General features: G+C 40.5%; 1 protein-coding gene across 1 annotated transcript in view; it reads right to left on the reverse strand.

Annotated features, from left to right (window-relative positions):
- Positions 1-8,918: 8,918 nt before the first annotated feature.
- Positions 8,919-26,149, reverse strand: part of PLSCR5 (phospholipid scramblase family member 5) — a 19,820-nt gene continuing 2,589 nt past the window's right edge. The window contains exons 2-8 of the mRNA XM_042459149.1: positions 23,788-23,939; positions 17,959-18,001; positions 16,400-16,620; positions 14,622-14,783; positions 13,534-13,695; positions 9,067-9,146; positions 8,919-8,982 (exon numbers count right to left, since the gene is read on the reverse strand). Coding sequence (XP_042315083.1) covers positions 9,108-9,146; positions 13,534-13,695; positions 14,622-14,783; positions 16,400-16,620; positions 17,959-18,001; positions 23,788-23,939 — 779 coding nt within the window. The 3' untranslated portion in view covers positions 8,919-8,982; positions 9,067-9,107. The remainder of the gene's footprint in view (positions 8,983-9,066; positions 9,147-13,533; positions 13,696-14,621; positions 14,784-16,399; positions 16,621-17,958; positions 18,002-23,787; positions 23,940-26,149) is intronic.

Here is a 26,149-nt window from a genome sequence, read left to right on the forward strand (position 1 = left end):
CACAATGACTAAGCAAGAGCAATTAAGAAGTTACACAGGTGAAAAAGCTAATGTAATTTAGAAGTCTTGAATGTCAAGGACAGAATTATAGAATGTACAATTGGAAACACCTGAGATTCATTAAGTGTACAAGGTGAAATGATGAAATATTTGGGTTGGTCTTAAGTATGAGTTGAACTATGTGAACCAATCAAAATGAATGTACACACCCACTGAGTGGAAACTGACTAGTGGGTGGTGATTAACAATGGCTATAATAATTGCTATGTTTGCCAATGTATTTTGTGGGTAGTTGTGGATAGTTGGAGTGTTTTTGAGATATTGGAGATTATAGAGATTGTGAGGGCATTAGTATTTGTATATAGTAGAATAAAGTAGATCTTTTATATAAGACTACTGAGTTGTCTGGTGTCTTGAGTAAAGATACAAGAGCCAGTTGAATCCTGGAGAAGTTTGGAGACTTCTGAAGAAGGAGAGTGAGAAGGCTTGGAGAGTTTTGTCAGGGTCTTCAGCCTATTCTCAGAAACTCTGCTGCTTTGGAGAAAAGCATTAACCACTGATCAAAGCTGGTCAGCACCGCTGAATAACAAGGTGGTGAGTTAGAGCCAGAGGTGAAGAGCTACAACTCCCATCATCCCTGACAGTATCACATCTTGGCAAGCTCCCCCATGATATCCTTGCAAACAAGTTAGTAAAATGTGAGTTAGACAATACTGCTACATGGAAGATTTGTAATTGGCTGACCAACCAAACCCAGAGGGTGCTCACCAGTGGCTTCTATTCATCCTAGAGAGAAGTGATTAATCAGGTGCCATAGGATTCTGTCCGGGCTCAGTGCTGTTCAACATCTTTATAAATGACTTGGATGATGCAATAGAAGGCATGATTATCAAAGTTGCCAATGACACCAAATTAGGAGGGGTAGCTAATACCCCAGAGGACAGAATCAGAATTATTTTAATAGATTAAAGAGCTAGTCCAAAACTAACAACATGAATTTCAACAGGCAAAAATGTAAGGTATCACACTTACCCCCCCCCCAATGAAATGCACAGATGTACAGTGGTGACATATGGTTTGACAACTGTAGCTGTGAAAGGGATCTAAGAGTTTTTGGAGACAACAAACTGAACATGGGTCAACAGTATGATGCAGTGGCTAAAAAAGTAAATGTGATTCAGGGCTGCATCAATAGGAGTTTAGCATCTAGACTGAGATTATCATCATACAGAGGATAAGGATGGGAGTGAAGCGGGATGCTCCCATCCTTATTGCGAGATTGTGGGAAGTTTATCACATGATGTCCAATGACATTGCACTCATCCTGTCCTTCACCTGTCAGTGAAGTGCCAGTGAAGTGCCATGAATGGTAGTTTCCTGTTAATGAAAAGTGATGAGACAATGGCACTTCACTGGTGGGAGAAGGACAGGATGAGCGCAGTGTCATGGGATGTGATGTGATAATCTTCCCGCAATCATGCAGTAAGGATGGGTGCATCCCCCTTAGCTCCTGTCTTTATTCTCTGTGTGATAATTTACTGAGGGAAGTAATAGTGCCATTTTATTCTGCTTTGGTCAGACCTTAACTGAAATACTATGTCCAGTTCTGGGTACAATTCAAGAAGGATATTGACAAGCTGGAATGTGTCCATTGCAGGGCAACCAAAATGGTGAAAGTTCTTGAAACTATGCCCTATGAGGAGCAGCTTAGGGAGCTTGGTGTGTTTAATGTGGAGAAGAGTAGGTTAAGAGGTAACATGATAGCCATGTTTAGATATTTGAAAAGGGGTCATATTGAAGATGGAGCAAGCTTTTTTTCTGCTGATCCAGAGACTAGGGACTTTAACTCGTGGCTTTGAAAGTGCCATATATCTTTTTGTGATACCTATCACATGACACCATGATCTTAGCACCAGCCCAAGTGCTAAGATTGGCAGGAGCCCCACCACCTTTGTAAGTGCAGTTGGTGAAGACTCGGGAGAGAGCCTTCTCCGTGGCTGCTCCCAGACTGTGGAACTCCCTACAATGGGAGGTCAGGTCAGCTCCCTTCCTGCTCTCTTTCTGCCAGCGGCTGAAGACATTTTTATTTAGGTAGGTGTTTGGTGGCTCAGTTTTACTTTTGCTGCATTTAACTGTGTGTTTAACTTATGTTTTAATATTAATAATATTTAATGATTTTTTAACTTTTGTAAATTAACATTTTTTACTTTTGTCTTTTTAAATTATTGTACCCTGCCTTGAATCCCATTGTGGGAGAAAGCTGGGATATAAATGCTATAAGTAAGTAAGTAAGTAAGATATCCCTCTCATTGTCGCACCTGTCAATAAGCTCTCAGTCATGCTAGTTATGAGGTGTAATGAATTATCCTGTTGCAGTTCTCGGCCTGAGAAGTCATTTGTATCAGTCTCCTCCTCTCCCCTGTTCCCTCTCCTTTTTGCTATTCTAGAACAGCTGCTTTGTTTGCTTAACATTCTTTTTTTAAAAAAAAAAACAACCCACGGAATTAGCATAATTCTGGAAACTGTGTTAAGCAGAACAACAATTCCCCCACACTAACAAAAGGCACACTGAGTAGTGTGTAGGGCAGGGAGGTAGGGTTAAAGACAAGGGTGGAAAAGAGTGCAAGGGTCCAGCAACAGCCATGTCATGCTAATGGAGGGATGTATGGTAGGGAATACTTCCAATTTGGTATGTATGCACTTCATTATCATGCAGTAGGAACAGCGGTCATGTGGTAAAACGCTAGGAAGAACTTACTGATCTGTTCAGCAATGGAATATTCTGTCTTGGAGTGTGGTGGAGCCTGCTTCTTTGGAGATTTTTGGAGTCCTGAGTGGCGCAGTAGTTAAATGCCTGTACTGCAGCCATTTACTCAAAACCACAAGGTTGCGAGTTCAAGACCAGCAAAAGGGCCCAAGCTCGACTCAGGCTTGCATCCTTCCGAGGTTGCTAAAATGAGTACCCAGACTGTTGGGGGCAAATTAGCTTACGTGCTAATTAGCTTACTTGCTGTTCACCGCTATGATCTTTGGAATAGCGGTATATAAATAAAACAAATTATTAATTAAAATTATTATTTTGAAACAGAGGCTGAAGTACTTTGACTGTATTCCTGCATGGCATGGGGTTGGATTGGATGGCCTTTGTCATCTATGATTCACGATGTTGCTATTCTACATGGGGGCTGTGTAGTGCTGGTGCTTCCACTACACTGGGAGAGCGTTGGATTGCAGTTGTGGTGCTTAAAGCTGCCATAAGCCATGCCAGACCATTGGTGCATTTTGATGAGGTTTGTCTATACTAACTAGTAACCCCACAATGAGATTTCACACAAACCCTCCCAACCATGCTGAGTGAGACAAATGGTGAACTGAACCTGGGGTCTTCTGTGTCTTACAGCCTGGGTGTCCAAAAATACTTTCTTTGGCATGAAGAAGTAGTGGTGGCTGGTAGCTTCTATGTCAGTGGGGTGAAGAATCCACTCATTGTTTTAATTTGAATTTTAAAGGATGTACCCAAGGTGCTAGATCTTATCCCCAAAATAATTTCAACAGCATGGATAGTTACTGACACTCTGGATGAAAATCCAGAGTGGAATCATTTCTCCAATGAAATAGGATCTTCTGCCACTCCTGCCAAGAAGATATGGCTTTTTATGCCTTCAAAAAGCAATACATTTGGGGGAACAATGCATTCCCTCACTTTTGCTCACTAGGTGTGTTTGGGGTGACTATTCTCTGTAAAACTATGAGGGTCTTCTTTCTGGTATTCTACATGGCTCCTTGTTATTATTATTATTATTATTAACCTTTATTTATGAAGCGCTGTAAATTTACACAGCACTGTACATGCAATCTTTTTAGTTAGACGGTTCCCTGCCCTCAGGCTTACAATCTAAAAAGACATGACACAGAAAGAGAAGGGAGTGGTGACGGGAAAGGGTAAGAGGTCCAGCAGTTCCTCTCAACCTCCGAGGCCTGGACCAAGGCAGATGGACTGAAGGGAGGGCTTGGCTTCAAAATGGAAGGTTAATCATTATCCAGGGAAAATACATACTCACAAGTAGGATAATACATATACAGTACATAGCAATAGAGGAAATGGATCGATAAACAGCCAACAACAGAACATCAGATAGTAAGCGACAATTATGCGATGCCTGGGAAGGCTTCTCTGAATAGGATGGTTTTCAACTCCGTTTTGAAGCTGGTTAAAGAAGTGATGGCTCTTGCTTGTGGAGGAAGAAGGTTCCAGGAGTGAGGGGCAGCAAGTGAAAAGGGGCGAATCCGGGATGGGGCAGAGGAAATCCTGGGCTGAGACAGGAACCCTTGACTACCAGAACGGAGGGCCCTGGTGGGAAGGTGAGGAGAAAGAAGGTCTGATAAGTAAGGAGGGGCCAGTCCATGGAGGGCTTTGAATGTCGACAGCAGGAGCTTATACTGAATGCGGAAAGGGAGAGGGAGCCAGTGAAGGGATGCCAACACAGGAGAGATGTGGTCAGAGCGGTGGGTGGAAGTGATAATGCATGCAGCTGAATGCTGGACAGAGATTAAAGGACGGAGGTGAGAAAAAGGAAGCCCAGCCAGGAGGACATTACAGTAATCAAGTCATGAGATCACTAGGGCATGGACCAGGATCTTGGCAGTAGAGGCGGAGAGATATGGTCGGATTTTGGCAATATTGTACAAAAAGAATCTACAAGCCTTGGCTGTGTTCTGGACCTGAGGGATACACGACAGAGAAGAGTCAAAGATAAAACCAAGACTGCGGGCTTGCTGGACTGGTTGAATGGAAATGTTGTCCACAGAGACAGAAAAGGAGTGTTGAAGGTTGGGCTTAGGAGGAAAGACAAGAAGTTCCGTCTTGGACATGTTGAGCTTCAAACGCCGATGGCGCATCCACTGCGAGACAGCTGTAAGGCAAGACGAGACTTGCTGTTCAAGCCTTGGAGAAAGGTCAGGGGCAGAAAGATACAGCTGGGTGTCATCGGCATACAGATGGTAAGAAAAACCAAAAGAGCTGATGAGTTTTCCTAAGGACAGTGTGTAGAGAGAAAACAGAAGGGGACCCAGAACAGAGCCCTGGGGAACTCCAACAGATAAGGGAACAGGAGAAGAAGTCAGACCCCCTGCAACTACTGCAAAAGATCTGCCAGACAAGTAAGATCTAAACCAGTCGAGAACAGAGTCTGAGAACCCAAGGTCAGAGAGTATGTCAATTAGGAGACAGTGATCAACAGTGTCAAAGGCTGCAGACAAATCGAGAAGAATGAGAACAGAGTAAAGGCCATTAGCCTTGGCCTGTAAAAGGTCATTCGAGATCTTAGTGAGAGCTGTCTCTGTAGAATGCCTTGGGCGGAAACCAGACTGAAAGGGATCGAGAATGGAGTTGGCTTCAAGAAACTCAAGACAGCGCGAATAGACAACCCGTTCCAAAACCTTAGAAAGAAAGGGGAGAAGAGAAATCGGACGATAGCTAGACAGAGAGGAGGGGTCAAGAGAAGGTTTTTTCAGAATTGGGGAAATGTTTGAAGTCCGACGGGAAGGAGCCTGTAGAGAGAGAGAGATTGAAGATATGGAGAAGCGAGGGCAGAAAGGAGGGAGCTATAGAGATTAGAAGACGAGTAGGAATAGGATCAAGAGGACAGGTAGCAGGTTTGGAAGAGTTCAGAAGTGTAGAGAGTTCATCCAAAGAGGCAGGAGGAAAGACAGAAAATTTGTTAGGCGAAGGCGATAGAAGATTAAGAGCAGAAGAAGAATCAGGAGGGACTATCTCAGAGCGAATAGTGGTAATCTTAGAGATGAAATAGTTAGCAAAGTCATTAGGAGAGAAAGATGAAGAGACAGGAGGAGAGGGAGGTTTAAGCAAAGTGTTGAAGGTGGAGAACAAACGCTGCAGGCATTTTCCCCAGCTCTGCTTGCACCCTACATTTTCCCCAGCTCTGCTTGCACCCTAAACAAAAGATAGCAGTGCCAGATATGCTAGGTAAGCAATGTCCTATTTTCTCAAGAAACAGTCCTGCAAACCTGTTTGGATGCTTATAGACCCTTACAGATTTTAGAGTTCATAGATATTTACAAATTGCAACCATCTCCCCTGAAACCCTGTCATGCCCCAATGAGCAAAGAATGGGAATTCAAAGGTGGGTTTTTATATTTTAAAAGCATCGAAAGCACTAGCATGGGTTATTGCTTTGTTTTCTTTTATTTTTAAAAAGCTTTAGTTTTTCATTGCTTGCCCTGCTGTTTCCTTCTGCAGTTCACTACTATCTGCCAATGTTATAGGAAGATTTTACTGTCTGTGTCAATAGTCCTCCCAATCTTGTTAGATTGCAAGTCCCATTGGTGAATGATCATAGCCAATGGTGAGGAATACTGCTTACCTATTTACCAGTGCCGCCTTTGTGCAATGGCTGCTGCATGGTCAGGGGAGAGTAGGGGAAAGTCAAACAGCAATGCAACTGTACAAACAGGTACATCTCAGGCCATCCAGAGGGCCACAAGAATAATGTTTTCTTTGTATGTCCATCTGCAGAAATACACCCAGACACTGCCTGGCTACCTCCTCCATCTACTAAATAGTCATGGGGTATAGCATCAGCAGCTGACAGGTAGTTTGCACATGAATGGGGGCTGGAAGGCAGAGGAACACTTGGTAGATTTTTAAGATGATTTAAGATCAAGTCCAATGTGAAGAGAGAGAGAGAGAGAGAGAGAGAGAACAAATGAACAAAGGCCCAGAGGACTTAAAATGAGACGGCTACTTATGTACTCTAAACTATTCACTGCATAATGGCTGAGATCTAATATCACATACGACAGTGTAATAGGTCTGCATGAGGAATTTCAATACAGCTGGTCATTCAGCACCCATCAACATACTGCTGAGATGCTGGATTCTCCTGCCACAATCATGACTACGCAGTAATCATGATTATGGGTAGCTACAGAAACATAGCTTTAGATTTCACATCTTTAAATTTTATTTTGAATCCCAGCCTATATCTTTAATATCTCCCCAAATCTCCTAACTAGTATAAACATAAGATGAACATAAGATCTTTGGTGTTGCAGTACAAAATAATAATAAAATAATAATAATAATAATAATAATCATCATCATCATCATCATCTTTCCCAGCACTGGTTCAAATGTGATCACACAACACATTGTGGTGGGTGCATACCCCGCTACCCCAGTTTCCCCATCCAAGCAGTGACAAGATGTTCAGACGCATGACAGTAGCAAGATTAGGGGCAGTTGAGGCTTTTGCCTCAATTTTATTTTTGATTAGAAAATCACCAAAATTGTTATCATATTTCTTCATACTCAGGAGCTTGAGGTTTTTTTGTTTTGGTTTGTTTTTAAATGCGAGAAACCAAAACTGACATATTTGTCCAACTGTGGCTTTCACTGTGGTTTATTTTTCAAAATTTGGATCTGAATTTCTGGGCTCAGCCAGACTGGCAATTTGTCACATACCTTTTCATGTATCTTGCTCTTCTTGCCACTTCCCTGTCCAAACTTTCTTTTTGGCAAGAACATTATAAAACTCTCCCTACAGCCTTAACACTAAATCAGTAGGTCCTGCTGCTAAGAAAGATCAACTGTCCTCCACAGATACATTAGTCAACCTGACAACTCAAGGGGAGGAAGGCTTTCAATGATATCCCCCCTCCCCCTTCACAATTTTGTTCCTTCAACCTGAGTTGAAATTGAGGAGCTGGGGATGGGATGAACTTTCAGAGTACAGGAGCCTAGTGGATTAATATTCTAGACATAGTTTTAAAATATTATGAACAGGCATATTTGCATAGGGAGCAGGGAGAGGGTTGCAAACAGTTCATTCAGTGCCACTACTTTTATTAGGCTGTGTCTAATCCCTCGCTTCGTCTTCCTTATTTCCCTCTCCTCTTCCTACTCCCTACGCAAACATGCCTGTTCTTAATATTTAAGATTTATGATCAATCACCCTGTCTTTTTGTGTTTGCTCTATATGTGTATGTGTGTTTTTGTGTGCACATACATACAAGTGCATAACTACACAAAGGGAAAATGCAGTCATTTTGTAGGGAGACATTTTTTACAAAATGTAGAAAATGAACTAAATGCTGGGTGAGGTAATCTCGAGATTAAAGCAAAATCTCTTGCAGAAGTGAAGAACCCCTGACAGGCTGCCTCATAAAGATAGCTTTTCATTACCAAAAGTTTGGCAATGGTGAGATTTTTCCACATCCTAATCGAAGACCCTAGTCTTACCATAACTATCTATAGGTTGTATGCAGTTAGAAAATAACTGGAGAACTTTTGAGAAGTCATTATTGCTGCCATGTGTGTGTCATATGGTCTAGCTTCATACCTTCAGATGCATCACCCATTGCAGGAAACAGACAACTGCCATAAGTGAGCCTAGACATTTTAACTGTGTTGTTTAAGTGTTCTTTAAATCTGGAAAACAAACACCATCACCCTCCAGCATCCCTACTGACATCTAAGTTCAGCCTTTTCAGTGGCTAAATGATGATGTCTTTGTTTGTTAGTGATAACTGAACTCTAAAACTGAAAGCTTATTGGGATGAAATGAAAAAAAAAATGGATCCTTTTTTCCCCTTGTCTTTATTCTTCCGACTAATAGCTGGGACCAACACTTGCAAAACTTCAAACAGGTTTGTAAGTAAAGACTTTTAATCAGTGAAACTGCATGTCTTAGCTCTAATCTTTCATGCTTTCTGACGCAATGACATCAAACGAGTCCACAGAGAATTGCAGTACTCCAAAGCAACACTGCACACTCACCCTTCCTCCCTCTTTCACATTTGGCATCCATCCACACAATTAAAATGAGAAAACAATTATTTACAGAAGTTATAATTTAATAAATATGATCATTGCCCTCACCACCTCATTCCCCCTTACCAAAAAAAAAAAAAAAAATACCCGTGGGATTGTACAGTTTGAAATATCCAGAGTTCAAGGGAGTGCTGTAAAAAAATGAAAAAGAATTAGGAAGTGCCTTATGTATAAGTCTTCAAAGCAAAGGCAATTTATGTTGCATTCTTACTTACTGAAGTGTTTGCATATTTTATTGTTCCAATCATCTTGCTTATTACAATCCATCCAAGGAGTTCTCAAAGAACATTAAATCCTACAAATAAATAAACTGTGAATGATGCGGAAGATACAAAAAGGGAACAATTAATATCAAAGGACTGACTTGTAGGGTTTCATTACACTGAAGACTTGTAAAAATTATTGTTATAATAATATAGTAGTTCCTCTGCTTGGTGCCTCTGAGCATAGACAGTTTAGCCCTGGAAGCAATCAGAGATGAATAGGTATTGGAAAATATTATTACCAGACTTGTTGGATGAAAAAGATGAGCTATTGGATAGGCCATTATACAACTTTATCACATCAAGGCCCCATTTTGTGGGGGCAGGGGAAAAGGGAGCATGGAATGCACATGGAACCAACTTACTTAGTCTCAACAAAAATGCATAGGTTTCACCCTGGAAGGTGCTAGAGCCAAGTGATGTATTTCACTGCGTAAATTTTCAACATTTAAAATTGTACAGCATTTTTGATGCAGCAGGAGAAATGTCTAGCTAGCCTACTCCAACAGAACACTGGACTGTTTGTAAATTTGAAAATGCAAAGACTGACATCTTCTAAATCAGGAGTGGGTAAAGGGGACCACATACCCTTCATGGATCCCATTTTGTAGAGCCTGAAGTTCCCACCATTCCCCCAATTAAAAAAAAAATCCTGACATAATTGAGGGACAATTTTTGTTCCTAAACCATGCAGAAAGCACTCCAGTTTACAAAAACATGAAAAAACATTGCCAGCCTCACAAGCCTCATAGAACCCTATATTATTACCAAATACCACTGCAGTCCCTCTCAGAATGGCAAATTGTCATTTTGAGTGGGACTGCAAAAAACAACAGCAAATGTTTGTGCTTGCTATGGTGGGGCAACTTGCAAGAGGTCCTGGGGGACAAACTGACCCTTGGCCAACATGCAATTACGTGAAGAAAATAATAAAAAAGGGAATCTCTCGCTCTTAGAAATTCCTGATTCCTTTTGTACTCATTGGCCAGAAATCTCCATGACTGGAAAATGAAAAGGTCAAGTAGATAATAGGTGACCTTTGTTACTTACACACCTGTCTTCTTCTTTCAGTTTAGCATATAGCTAAGAAGGGGACTTTCTCTTTGATTTACACGTGTTAATCTTTGATTTACAAGTGTTAATCAAGAAATTCCTCGCTTAAGTGACAAAGTCTTTGCTGTAAACATCCAAAGTTCCTGTTGATTGAGTTTCACATACAATGTATTGTGATAAACAGATTAGACCAAACATAGCCACCTCCAGGTCAGTCCAAAGGTGTTGATGAATGGTATACAGAGAGGATGTGCTTTTATCTAAGATGCTAATGTCTCAAGTTGTAAAGAAAGATATAAAAGATGGATTCTGAGAAATATTCAGCTGTTTTACTTTGGACCTTTCCAGGTGGACCTATTTCTGCAGAAATAAACTTTTTTTTCCCCCTTTTTCACCATGCTTGCATTGCTTCTGCTATTTTGGACCCTCTGCTAGGCAATGAATCTCAGTCTTGTGACAGTTACCCATCCCTTTTTCAAATTAAAGCAGTCACGAATCTGGAGTGGTAGAGGTATTAAATGGCAGAATACGTTTTCCATTCATTTTGGAAGTTTTGAGAAAACTGACTAGTCAAATGCTTTGTCTTTGAGGTCAGCTGCCTTGGTCTGGAGAAGGAAATTACCATTTTCTTTCAAAGAGAAACATTTAATGGATAAGCTCAAGGACATGGGTGAGCAAAGTGTGATCTGCAGCCAGATGCCCCCCTCCCCAAGCTGTATACAAATGTGGTTGGTGGTTTACTTCCCCCTAACACTTGGAGCTCTCCAACCTCCCCAAAATCCAAAAAAATTCTGCTGATTATCAGTCAAAATGGCAGCCAGAAGTGACATTACAACACTTCCAATAAACTGAAATGAACCAGTGGGCACAGTGAGCAAAACATTACCCTCTGGAGTTGCCCACCCTGGTCTAAAACAAGGGTGGAGAATATGTGGCTTTCCATGTTTTTTTATTATTATTATTGCCTGCAACTCCCAGTGACCGTAGTCAGAAAAGTCAATGGTGGGAGGCATGGAGAACTGCCTAGAACACCTCTGGATAGCCTTGATCGATGATGAATAAAAACAGAGTATTTGAAACTGGAATCTACAAGAGGTTAAATGAAGATTAGGCAGATTATTGACACCATATGTATATTTGGTACAGAAATTAATCTACTGCTTTCAAAGCATACTTATCTTTGGAGTCATTGGGCAGCATTCTGTTAGTGGCATATACATGTGTAAACATTGCATATCTGCATATTATCTAGCCCTTCATGTCGCATCCAGAACTTCTACCCAACAGCTGTAAAGCCCCAACAGAAGCTGCAGCTGCTGTTTGCCAGTGGAAGGGGGAGAAAGGGGGGAGACAATTTAGATGATGATGATGAGTCTGTTCTGGGCTCTGAGGGGAAGGAAAAAATGAAAGTGTGTGCTCCATCTGTGAATACACCTTTGTTTCTTCTCCCCTCTGATTTGTGACAGCTGCTTTTTTCACCGTCTGAACTGCATCCTATCTCCCTCTGCTTTCCACTTGTAAGTAGGAGTAGGTTCTCACATTGGGATCTGACAACTGCCAGGATGTGGGGAGAATGTGGAACTGCATGCAGGGATCATTATGGCCTGCCTGCTTGGTGAAGGATCTCAGTCATTTATTCCTGACACTATGTAACTATTCATATAGTGATTACCTCATTTGTCCTTCCACAGGGGGACTTGCTCAGAGACACATATTTTATCAATCAGATTTGTTAATTAAGTCCATGCTTACCTTCCAGTAATGAATCAGACACAAAAGCATGCTAATTGTAAGATACAAATTTAACAGCTATGACATTTAAAAAAAAATCTATTGAGGGAGCACTATTATTATTATTATTATTAACCTTTATTTATGAAGCGCTGTAAATTTACACAGCGCTGTACATACAATCTTTTAGTTAGACGATTCCCTGCCCTCGGGCTTACAATCTAAAAAGACATGACTATATGGTGGTGGTGGTGGTGGTGTGTGCCTTTAAGTCATTTCCAACTTATGGCAACCCTAAAGTGATCCTATCATGGGGTTTTGTTAGTAGGATTTGTTCAGAGGAGATTTGCCACTGCATTCCCCTGAGACTGAGAGAGTGCAACGTGACCAAGAACACCCAGTGGGTTTCATGGCTGAGCTGGGAATAGAACCCTGGTCTTCAGAGTCATAGTCCAATGCTCAAACCACCATGATGAAATGGTTTCAGCAGGCTGTTAGTTCTGCCACTGATTGTCACATGAAGCTTCAGATCTAAAGGCATTTAAAATTGCCTCCTCACAAACAAATCTTAACCAAAACTTCATGAGGACAGTATGGTCACCTAGTGTGAGCTATATTACTATACAATGTAAAAGTGTTAAATTAAGAAAACTGAAATCTCAGCAAATCATATTCTAAGAACAAATAATTGTTTAGGAATATTCATTAGATTCAAGATATAAATATGAGTGAAACATGGTGATTATGGTAGCCAGTGTGTTGCAGTGTCCACAGTATTGCCTTAGGTCTAAGGAAACCTGGGTTGAAAGAAATCCAACTTAGTCAAGAAACCTATTGGGTAGGTCCATTTCCTTCAACCTAACAGGGTTATTTTGACTGTGGGACACCAAGGCCCAATACAGAACACCGCTTTGTGGCAGCCTGGGGCTGAAATTATGGCTCAGGAGAGTGGAGCGTCCCCACACTCCATGCTCTCCCAGTGCCATTTTGGGCACTCACACGTTCAGACAGTGTGCGCGTTGATGACGTGCCTTGTGCGCTGCATCCAAATGGAGCGGCACACAAGAGACATCACCGCACCACTCCAAGGTGCCTTGGCAGTGGTGTGAAAATGAGCTGCATTTTGCAGCTCCTTTTTACAGTGGATCATTGCCGTGCTCGTGTGGTGGCACAGTGGTTAAATGCCTGTACTGCAGCCACTCACTCACAAACCATAAGGTGGTGAGTTCAATATCAGCGAAAGGGCTCAAGCTCAACTCAGACTTGCATCCTTCCGAGGTCATTAAAATGAGTACCCAGATTGTTGGGGGCAATTAGCTTACATTTTGTAAACCACTTAGAGAGTGCTTAAGTGCACTGATAAGCAATATAGAAATGTACTTGCTATTGCTATTTCTATTGCTATGTGGTTGCTACGGCAATGATCCGGGTCAGAAAGGGATGGCATCTCACCAACCCTTCATGCCCATCTGTATTGGGCCTAAGTAGAGATTAGATAATGTGGTTCAATTGGGAGGTGGGAAATCTAGATATGTTTAGGCTAATGCTTTACAGTGTAGAATATTGCCTTGGACATGTTGAGAATGGGGAGGGATCAAGAATGGGAAGACTTTGTGTTTTAGAGTATATACTTACTAGAAGAAAGCAAGCACCAATCATTACAGCCTTGATTTTTACATCAAGATCTATAGGGACCTGAATACCAAAGTTTGCGGTATTGGTGAAGATGTTATTGACAAATCCAGACCAATACTTGGAAATCTTGCCAATTGTTGACATATCAGTTATAGATTTTACCTACAAAGAGAAAAAAAACATATATAAGAGTGGAAAGGAATTAATGAAGAACATTCTTCAAATATTTGAATACATAGGATTAAATCTAATGCACTGATGGTTCACAGACACTGGAGCTCCTTTTAGGTATTCTCTTTAGATACAGTATAACCTAGACTGACAAGAAGATTCCAGTGAACTGTAGGCAAACATTAATTTAATCTAACCATTATGGTTATTCTTTTTAGTAACATTAATCGTTTGTAAAGCAAGACAAAAACTAAAGATATTTTAAATACATACTTGTTATTCTGCTTTCATCCATTCTGTAAATTCAGTGGGTTTTTTTCCTGAATGCTGTCAGAATTTCAGTTTCAACCTGCCCACAAGCATGTTCAATTTCAAAAAAGAAAAAAAGGGGCCAAAGCATGCAGAATTTCTCTTTCTGTACAAGAATTTAACTTGAAGAGTTGTATCACACTATCAAGTCTTAAACTGTTAATCTCCCTCTGATTGCCCATGGATGTGAGTAGCACTGTCAAAACCTAAGAATAAGAATAAACCTAAGAATAATTTGGTTGTGCATTGGATGAGGAAGAGCTGTTTTTGTATCCTTTCCTGCAGCATATTGTTAGTTACTATTTTGGCATTTCTTTTTCTGTCAGAGATCTGGGAAGATACTCCTGAGGGGCCTGGGAGGCTTTGGGGGACTAGTGGGGGGCTTTAGAAGCCAGAAAAGCAGGATCCATCAATGGAATATAGCTTGCAGGCCACAATTTGTCCATCCTCTTGCTACACCAGTGTTGAAAAAGATCTTGGGCTAAATATAGCACCAGTTAGTTTGGTGAGGAATTTTTAATTTTGTGTCTTGAAATGTTTTGCGCAAGATATTCAGTGGAGATTCAAGCAATGGCAAATCAAACATCAAGGAATGTTATCCAAAGTACCTCAAAGTCAACATCGCCAAAGCAACCACATGTCGCATAAGGGCCTATTATCTTTAAGACATCCTCATTATTCTCATTCCTGATCATGAATTTAGGGAGAAGAGGGTCCCATGTCTGTACAACATAGCCAACTGTGGTCCCAGGAGGAGACTGAACTTCCACCTATTGGAGGAGAAGGAGAAAAGGTATGCTAAGATGTAATTTACAAAGGTAGTTGCTTTACCAACATATCTGAATTATAAACAAAACAATAAAAATAGGCAGAATATACATTACAGTTTTTGACTATAACTGCCAGAATCCCCAACCAGGATGGCCCCTGACTGAGAATTCTGGGAGATGTAGTACAAATTCACACAACCTTACTACTCTGTAGACGTTCAATGGAAAGAGAATTTAAAAGGAATTCCAGGGTGTAACATCAACCCTGCAAGGTAGACTGATACCATTCTTTCCAAACAACCCAGGGGGCTCCCAGACTATCAAGGAACAAAGCCACACCCTGCTGCCCCAGAGTCTGAGACCAGAATCCTTCAAACAATAGGAAAAACCAAAAAGCAAAGTGCTGGATTTAGTACCAAAGGAAATTTGGAATAAAGCATACACAACTTTGTAAGAAGATTAGCTTACTTTGGCCCGGGACAGATGGTCCCAAAGCGCCGTGCCGCCGGTGATACTAGGATTAGGTACCATGCACCAACAGCATGGTCTCTAAGCCTAGCCTGGCATGGCGGCGGCCTAATGGCAGCGTCCTGTCTACATGGGTGCCAGCATCTTGGTGTACACGATGCGCAGCCTATACACGTTGCTGTGCATCGCTTATGTCACGAGTGTGCCATTGGCGCACTCGTGACTTCCACACGGTGACCCAAAAAGAACCCGTTTTTTCTGGGTTCTTTTGGGGGTGGAGGGAGGCAGGGCAGTTCGGCTGCTGCGGTGTCCCTCCACAGGAAAACAAGCCTCTGCCAGCCCGGACTTTCCAAGAGGTATGTACAAGGCCTTAGAAAGAATACTGTAATAAGGAATATAATATTCAGAGAACCAGAATAATGTTTGCAGAAAATATAAACCAGAATAGTTAACTAATAGAGTTGAACTAATTCTAACAATACACAGTACAACACAGTGGGAAATTAGAACAGAGTATTGCCAGGACTAAAGTCACAGTTGACTTACCATGCATTTTCCCTGGCTAGCAAAATAACAAATCCTTGAAACACAATTTCCAACAGCTCATACCCACTTCAAATGAATTAACTCAGATTAAATGGGTTACATGAGAGATAGGAACAGTACCTGCCTTTCTCTTTGTTTGTTGTCTTCCATGCCTGTTTGTTAAAAATGATTTGAACTGCATTTTCAGCTCCATGCACTTCTGCACAAGTCCAGTTTCCAACCCAAAGAAAACTGCAAGTGGAAATGACCCTTCAAACTTTACAAGGTCATGACTACATTCAGAAACTACTTGCTCTCATGTCCCCAATTATCCTCTCTTTTGCTCTTTCAAGAGTCAATAGCCATTTTGCAAATTCCAAAGGGCATCTTACAACTTAGAGAGGCTATGAGATAAATGCAGAACATAGAACAAGGGATAAATATGGGATAAATGCAGAATATAGAACAGGATAAGTGGAATGCTCATTCTCATAAGTTCAGACATGCTATCTCTGCACTGAACTGCTTTCAGCTGAAGGGACACCAGGATTGATTTCCAGGGCTAAAACTTTGTCAATATCTGGATGAATAGATAAAATGGATTGTTACTAGGATTTACTAACCTCCTGCAGGTAACATGGAAACCAGCAGCTATTACATCTTAAAGGTCTATTTACAGTGATCACCTCTCGACCAGTGTTGTCCATAATCCTCATGGTGAAAGCCCGTAATGGTGAGCAGAAGTTGCGATCAAAGCAGCCATTTTCCTCTACTGCAAAGTACACTCTTTGTCCCATGTGGTTTTTTATTTCATACTTGCTACAGGTCTCAGTCCCCAGTATAACTAAAGAAAGACAAACACCAGGAAATGTATTAAGTGTCATCATAATTACTCAGATATATATTTGATCTATATATGGATGGCCATTTTGAATTAATATCTTAACATTATATTTCATATGTACTAATTACCTCTATCATTTACAACACAGACCTCTGAATACTCACTTAGAAGTGAGTCCAGTTGGACATGCACTATGCTGTAATTGTAGAGATGGTTTCCTGAGTATATGTCCAACTGGATTCACTTTCTAAGTGAATATGCAAAACTCTGTGTTGTAAATGATGACAGAGGTGATTAGTACACATGAAACATAATGCTAAGAACTGTTAGATATGTTTGATTTTAGTGGAAGGATTAAATATGTGGTAGATTCTTTTTCACGGAAATAAAAATCTTAATCTGATTGCTAGTCTTAACTAGAGTACTAACTAAATCTACAGGTTTACTTATGTGTTGACTCACTTGTTAAATAATTGATTCAATATGTCTATGCCATTCAAGACTAACCAACAGAATTCAGGCTACTATTTCTTCAAGTACCCTTTCACATTACACACTTATAGCCCTGTGATTCCAACTAGGGAATCCTGGGATTTGTTGTTGGTAGTTTAGGGAGAGGAATTTAAAATTCTCACTCAAGAGCTCTAGTGTCTCCCCCAGTTAGAAACCCCAAGACTCCATAGGATAGAGAATTAAAGTAGAATCATAATGTTGGAATTACGTAATATGAAAGGGCTACCGATGGACTGTTCCCATGATTTTCCAGTATAGGATTGGAACAGGTTTTTTGTTAGGTTTAAGCTAAGGATGTCTGAAGTGTTTGATCCAACACAAACTGATATAATCTGCACCCAGTGGACTCGTGTGAATTTATTAAGCCACCCAGCTAATAAGAGCATATCTACATTATACTGTTATGACAATTCAATGCCAGTTTAATTTTCATGTCCACATCCTAGGGAATCCTGGGATTTGTTGTTTGAATTCTCAGCCCTAAATTACCAGTCAATCAACCATTTCAACCAACCACCACACAGGATCTAACAGGATCCAGCTATACAGTGAAAATGGCATCAGACTGCTACAACAGTGTAGTGTAAATGTATTCTTAATACTCTAATGCTAAAATAGTTCTGACAAACTACAGTTTTAAAAGTACATTTTGAATGAAAATTTACTTGAAGATGCACATTTATAAAATATGAATTTAAAATGATTTTTCATGAAGTTTTTTTTAAAATTGCAAATTAATGCAGAAATGGAACTTACGTGTGATGGACTATAAACAGACACATTCTGCCATTTGCAATTTAATATCTGGATTTGCACATGTAATACCTTGAAGAAGCTCCACTTGCTGATGAATAATTATCTGGTCCAACTGTTCAGAAATGAAAATAAATAAAGCAACATAAACTTTAGGAAAGCTGAAAATATTTAGAGATTTTCCTCTTGATTGGTTTTGGACACTAATAAATGAGATTGCTCTCTATAACACAATAAAGTGCCAATAAGGTACAGAGAACAAAGTAAAGTACTGTATTAGTAATGCACTTTAGATCAATTTCCTTTGTGGTGTCTGGCTTCATATAAGAAAGGAAATGAGCAGGGGTAAATTGCAAGGACATTGCATCACCAGAGTTTGTTCTAATACATTAAGAGTCAGTGTCAAATGGACGTTCTCTGACCAAAGGTGGGATACTCTCAGCAGCAAAGCATCCTGAGAAATCACCTGTACTGCAAGAACAAAGAATACTGAATGCTCTGCTGACAGCAGGTTTCAGTCTCCCCTCCTCCCCTTCCCAAAATTTACAAGTGCTAACCTAACCCTCATTCCTAAAACTAACTGTATGAAATTTGGTTGAATTAATCCATTCATTAAAGTCTATATCTCACTTTAGGTGTCTATTGTGTATGTCCCTACAAGTCAACTGTGACCCCATTAATTTCAGGGGTGGCTTTGCCAGTTTCTTCTTCTGAAATAAGCCTACGGCATCTAGTATTTGTTGGTGATATCCTATCCAATTACTAAAAAGGGCTGACTCTGCTTAGCTTCCAAGATCAGATGGGATCTGATGCCTCCAAGACATTTTGATCCCACAAACAACCAAGGCCTCTAAATAAAAAGGTCTTTGTCTGTTGGATGACAGAGAAAGCAGAGGAGAGAAGGAAAACATTCAAATAATACAAAAACACAAAAAAGCTATTTTTTTAAAAAAAAATTAAACCTTTGATAGTATTCAGAACATTTAAAACAAATCACGTATGAAAGGAAAGTGGTTTTCCTTCAGCTCTGGATGGGCCTCTGGTGTGATCCTGACAGGCAATTTATTTCATTTCCAATTATGCTTGGCCAGAAGAATCTCCCAGCCCCCTGCAGTATAACTCTGGATGTGAGTTGCCTCAAAACATCTGGGGCCCATTCACTTTACAGAACTAAAGCACCATTGTTTCACCTTAACCATCATGGCTCAATCCCATGGAATCCTGGGATAGCGTTTTATAATATTCAGATAGAATGTTCTAGTGCCTCACAAAACTAAAAAAAAAACAGGATTCCACAGGATTCTACTGTCTCAATTGGTATGGATCAATCTGGATCAAATCTGACCCAGATTTGAATAACCAAATATGGTTCCAAACTGATTACCCAGACACAATCATGTGCACAGCATTCTTGTGTCTTATATTGTAGTGCCATTGTTAGCAATGAGTCTGTATTGATTCAACACTGATGTACCAATAGCATTCACTGTGTTTTGTTCTACTGGGATACAGAATTATTTTTGTTCTACTGAGATACAGAATGAATGTTGTTTCAAGCATGATTTTGGTCATAGAATAATAGAATCATAGAGTCATAGAATCATATAGTTGGAAGAGACCACAAGGGCCATCGAGTCCAACCCCCTGCCATGCAGGAACTCCCATTCAAAGCATCCCCGACAGACGGCCATTTAGTCTCTGTTTAAAGACCTCCAAGGAAGGAGACTCCACCAGACTCTGAGGGAGTGTGTTCCACTGTCGAACAGCCCATACTGTCAGGAAGTTCCTCCTAATGTTGAGGTGGAATCTCTTTTCCTGTAGCTTGCATCCATTATTCCATGTTCTAGTCTCTGGAGCAGCAGAAAACAAGCTTGTTCCATCTTCAATATGATATACCTTCAAATATTGTTAAACAGGGCTATCATATATCCACTTAACCTTCTCTTCTCCAGGCAAAATATACCCAGCCCCCTAAGTTGTTCTTCATAGGGCATGGTTTCCAAACCTTTTGCCATTTTGGTCTCCCTCCCCTGGATATGCTCCAGAAGGCCTTATGATTCCCAGTCCTGTCAAAAATATGCGAGGAATGTGCTCTCATGTCGTCTCAGAAGTATGGTCAACTGGGCATGGTTTCCAGACCCTTCACCATCCTAGTTGTCCTCCTTTGGACATGCTCCAGTTTCTCTACATCCTTTCTGAATTGTGGTGCTCAGAACTGGACATAGTATTCCAGGTGAGGCCTGACCAAAGCAGAATAGAGTGGCACTATTACTTCCCTTGATCTAGACACTATACTTCTATTGATGCATCCTAAAACTGCATTTTAACCTTTGACTCATGTTCAACTTGTGGTCTACTTGGACTCCTAGATCCCTTTCACATGTAGATCATTCAGCCAGGTGTCCCCCATCCTATATCTGTTCGTTTCATTTTTCCGCCCTAAGTGCAGTACCTTACATTTCTCTGTGTTAAATTTCATTTTGTTAGCTTTGCCCCAGCTTTCTAGTCTATTCAGGTCATTTTGAATTTTGATCCTGTCCTCTGGGGTATTAGCTACTTTCCCTAATTTGGTGTCATCTGCAAATTTGATAAGTATGCCCCCAATTTTGTCCTCCAAGTCATTGATAGAGCTGTTGAATAGCACTGGGCTCAGGACAGAACCCTGTGAGACCCCACTGGTCACTTCTCTCCAGGCTGAAAAGGAGCCATTGTTGAGCATCCTTTGGCTTCGGTCAGTCAACCAATTACAAATCCATGTAACAGTTGCCTTGTCTAGCCCGCATTTTACAAGCTTGTTTGCAAGAATGTCATGGGGAACCTTGTCAAAGGCCTTAGTGAAATCAAGATATACTATATCCACAGCATTCCCTTCATCTAACAAGCTGGTAATTTCATATATAAAAAAAGATCAGGTTTGTCTGGCATGATAGATGTCAGACTAACTGGATGATAATTGTTTGGATCCTCTTTTTTTCCTTTTTTGAAGATGGGGACGTTTGCCCTCATGTCTTGGTCACAATACAAGATGCAGTTTGGGGTTCAGGGATATATCCAAAGCCAAGCTAACCATTTTGATATTGGGTACAAATTTGTTGTAACAAAGTTCAGCCCTGAGTGAGCAAGCATGATACTCTCTGCCACTGCAATGTGATCTTATAAAGAAATCCTTAATGTGAAACCCCTATTTGATGAAATGTAAGATTTATGATTTTGGTGTTTCCTGAACTCAGATATTTCCTCTGTTCAGTTTGGAAAGCAGATAAGAGAATCCTATCACACCATCGCCTCTTATGCTGACATGATTTGTAAGACATACAGAGCAGCTGAGTATTCAGGAATACAAAGTTTTAGCTCAGGTAAAAAATTCAGAGTATGACTTTCCTCTGTGTGTTTGTGTGGTTATAGAAATGCAACATTCAGAGGAAACAACATTAGAATCAGAAACATTATTGCAAAGAAAATACCTCTCTCAAAAAACACCATAGGCATAAAAACTTTGGGGAATATTCAGGTTGGTCCCTTTGACTGTATAAAGGTTTTTTCTCTGTTTCAGGGTATAGAAAATGCAGGAATAAAATTGGGGCAAACTCTAAGTTCAGTTCTCAAAAAGACAAAAGCACACACACACACACACACACACAAATCCCTCCTTGCTTTATGAAAGAGCTTTGCCCTTGTTTTGGAGCAGGCTTTCTATTAACAATTTCCACAGAGTATTTGGAAGTGTTTGATCAGATATGATATTCCAAGGGAAGAAGCCTTAGATCTGAGTGCAATGATGATGTGACAGGAGTTCTAAGGCTTCATAATTTAGATCTGATTTCACTAGAGTTCAGTCCAGCTATAAATCAAAAGTTGAGGTTTTCAGAAAATCCTCAAAGCTAGCTTTTTTCATTCGACTACTCTAAGCCTGCAGCAGAATATCAGATGGAAATAAGCAGGGTCTTTGTGAGAAAGCCAAGACAATAGCAACAGAGCCCAAGAAAGGTTGTTCTCTAAACCCTTGTATCATGTCTCTCTACACCATGACCCTCCTCCACACACACACACACCTATAGGTGATTGCATTAGTCTGTTAGGAGAAAATATCCTATATTTATTAAGCAATTCCTTTATTGGGACCACCAACATATGCTAAAGTGACAAGCAAACTATTAAATTCTCTAGGATTTTTCACCAGGGTAGATGCTGAGCAAAACTCACTTTGGGAGAAGGGGGAACAGAAAATGAGAATTATGCTTTTGTAGTTCTGAAGGTGTTCAGTTTTCAGCATTCTATTAAGAATTCAGAATGAACATCTACCTTTAATTATGTTCCTGTCCGTAGGACAAGTGGGGCTATGTAATTTTCCATGTCTTGCGAGTGAAACAGGGGTGGCTGAAACTGTCTAGTTTATCTCACAAAGGAGATCGGGAGTTTATCCCGTGAATATCCCAGAAAAATCACGTAATGCATAACGATTTCACATGACATTGCACAAAACCCATCATTAAAGTAGTCACAAAGACTCATTAATGCACATCTTTTTACTTTCGGGATTTCAGTCACAATACATTTCTGATATCATTTTATTTGTGCAATAAATCATTCGCACAATTACTCGCCATTTCCGCTTCATTTGCGGGATGCTTTAAATGTGCTTTAATCTCTCTTTAAATGTTGAAATCAGGCCAGTGTGATAAACTTCTATGTGTTTAAACTGGGGCGGAAAAAGTGTGGCACATTATCTGCATGAACCTTCAAACTCCTTCCAGCTTTTGAGCCCCTCAGAACATGCCCCAAGATTCCAGAACAATTTAAAAAAAAAAATCAGAGTGATTTTGCATGCAAATGGTTAAAAAAAACCCACCCTTTATTCAAAAGTCCAACAAAACCACTGCAAAATGCAATGGGAGTAAATTAGGATCAAAACCACTGCAAAATGCAAATCCCAGTGGTTTTGCTCCCACTATTCCAACCCTCTGAAAACCCCTAAATCTCCCAAAACTGCTAAAAACCCTTAAAAAACAACATAAACATTAAAAACAGAGGTAGAGGAGGAAGAAGAGGAGGGAGGAACCAAAAACAAGCCCCAAACAGATCAATAAAACCTGAAGTGACACTTAGGGTTTTGTTTTGTCACAGTGGTGCTACCTGCTGAGGGTGCAAAGGTGATGCATGAAAAATAGTCCTTTACTCTGGTGAAATTTCCCACCCCTGCTTTAGCGCAAGAAATTTTATTATTTTTCCTATAATCCATAGATTGTAGAATTTCTGAAGGCATTTCTAATGGAGACATTAGAAATGCCTACTTCAATATTAAAAATGTTCTGAAGCCTCATTTGTTTAATTGTTTGTTTTAAAATCAAATTTATTGTTTTATACTGTTTTTCAAGAGTATTTTAATGTGGTTTTTTTTAATGTACAGTATAAATGGTTTTATTTGCTGTGCATCACCTTGGGAGTCTTTGAGGGTAGAAGGGCAAAATATAAATATTTTAAATAAACTAAATAAAGTAGCCTCCCCACATCTGATATCATTCAGATGTTTTAGACTTAATTTCATGATCTCTCTTATTTTTCCAGGATGATACCAAATTGGGCAAAGCTGTTTTAAAACCTTCAGATTGAGGAGTCATTGCTAACTCTCCCAAGGATGCTGACAGAAGCATCATCTAGAATTATTCTGTTTCTTTGAGGAAAAGTGGTTTCAGCAAACAGATCCGGAGCAGACCTTACAAGGAAAGGAAGATCATCTGTGATAATTCCAGGGTGATTTTCTTTTTTTAAAAAAATAACATATTATAGAATCACAAGAAAGAAACATCAAATTATTTTGTGCAAGTGGAAGCACAGTTAAGGCAGGCTCTTGTAAGTAGTCATATACCATCTTAAAATAAGAATCTTAAAAGTGAAAAGGACCTGGCTTAAGTATTCCAAACCCGGAGGCAAAGCAGCAGGAGAATGAGCTTGTTTCCAGGTGATGATAGTTTCTGAAGATCTGGCTTGATCTGGAGGGTCTGGAAAACCAGGAAGAGGCTCTTGTACAGTTTTGTAGGTCTGGCCTAGGGTATCTGCATTGAAACAGTTAGTACATTAATAATGAAATATCATCAGTGGCTGTACTTCAAACTGAAAGGAGATCTCAAGTGGAGTGCCCCAGGGTTGTATCCCAGGGACATTACTCTTCAACATTTTTATCAATGATAGATGATGGGGTGGAGGGACCCCTTATCAAGTTTGCAGGGATGGCTAACACATGGAAAGATATGGAAAGAATGTTAAAAGACCTAGTTGGCAGAAAATAACAAAATGAAATTCAACAGAGACAAATGCAAAATTCTATATTCAGGCTTTAAAAACCACATGCACAGGGTATAGATGGGGAATATGTATCAGCAGTACTATGTAAAAATGACTTTGGAATTATTATAATCATAATGATCCTAAATTGAACATGAGCCAGCAATATGATGTTGTAGCAAAAGAAAATGAAAAGAAAAATTAGCCTGCATTAATACAAGCATAGTTTCTGAGTTGAGGGAAGTAATAATTCCCGTATATTCAGCAGTGGTCAGGCCTCATTTGAAGTACTGTCTTCAGTTCTGGCCCTTTCATTTTAAGCAGGATATAGGCAAGCTGGAGCAGGTTCAGAAAATGTCAAGAAGGAAGATAAGTGTCATGGGAAACAAAACGTATGAAGAAAGTTTGATGGAGCTGGGCATGTTCAGCTTGGTGAAAAGAAGATAGAGGGGTGACATGACTGCACACTTTAAATATCCCAAGGACTGTGACAAAGAGGAGGAGGCAGACATGATCTATGTTGCCCTGGAGGGTAGGACCAAGTCTAATGGTCTGAAGTTACAGGACAGTAGATTTCAGTTAAATATCTTGAAGAGTGGGCTGCTCCTCCTTAGCACTCCACCTAAACATACTGGCCTTTTTTCTTTCTCAGGCTCTGTTTACTGCTCTCCTCCCATCATTTAGACCTTTACTTGGTTTATGCTTTTAATTTTCTTTGTTATTTGTCTGTTATTTGTTTGGTATTTTTGCAAATCTTCAAGTTTTCTCAAGCAAACTAGGACTTTCTCCATCCATTCTTGCTGTTAACATGCTGCTCCATCAGTCATTACCAGAGCCTGAAATTATTGTTAGTAGTAATGAGTTACTTTGTTAACTAGTTCTTTTTCAGTAACAAAGGCGGGGTACAAACTGCCATAAAGATGTGCATCCCCAGTGCCTCTCTTTGCTACGCAGGAGCGCTGCAGCATCCAAATTGCACAGCGCTCCTGCAGAGCAAAAAAGGAGCACCGGGAAGCGGCTCCTTTTTTGCAGTGCAGTTCCGCGCCCTAAAGCACCAGTGACGCCGCAGTGATGTTGCAACTGTGCTGCCCCGTTTGGAGGCGGCACAGCTGTGATGTCACCAGTATGCGCCTTGTCTGGTGGACGCGCTGCAGCTGCGGTGCCCTCAACACGTGTGAGGGCTGCCGGGTGTGTGGGCACTCCACCCACCAGGCAGCCCTCGCACATGACCAGGGTGCTTCAAAGGCCCGTCTGTTCCGGGCCAAAGTGGAACATTATCATTTTCTTGTTTGCAATAGCTCAGGCCCTAATTAATTTATTTTCAGAGGAATGTAATGAGTTTCTTGCTTTTAGTTACTACAGTATTGGCGTTTTGTTACTGAGTCAGAGGAATGAGAGGCATAGGAAGAGTCACATGAGTGGCTACCTTGTGTTACTTCTTTCTTGGAGTTTTTTCACCTAGTGAGGAGTCAGCAACAAGAAGTGAGGGGAGAGGTAAGGGAAGAGGAAGAGATACATTGAAAATAGGAGCTGCACTAGTGACTCAGGTTAACAGGGGTTTTTAAACTTTTTTTTAAGTTATTCTCTCCTTTCAACCTTCTTCCCTTCTGCCCCATGAAAGAGACTGTGCTTCTTCTACCAGAAAGATAAGAAAAAAAGACAGACTCAATGTCAATTTATAAGGGTGAGCAGAGGAAAGAGGTCACAGTCTTGCCAGTCTGGTGGCTCCAAACAGCAGAACAGGATGCATACTTGGACAGGCTGGGTTGGCATACATTGTGTGAGAGTGTTTGCAGGATGTAAATGTGTTTCTACACATAGCTCTGACTGGCACAGGTATGAGATTTATAACAACTATTTAGGTACATGGGGATGGGGAAGGAAAGAGGATTTAATGGTCGTGGTCCCTTCCCCACCACCATTCCCTTCTCCTTTTGCGTCATGTCTTTTTAGATTGTAAGCTTGAGGGCAGGGAACTGTC

This window comes from Sceloporus undulatus, chromosome 3, assembly GCF_019175285.1.
Source record: "Sceloporus undulatus isolate JIND9_A2432 ecotype Alabama chromosome 3, SceUnd_v1.1, whole genome shotgun sequence".
NCBI classification, from domain to species: Eukaryota; Metazoa; Chordata; class Lepidosauria; order Squamata; family Phrynosomatidae; genus Sceloporus; species Sceloporus undulatus.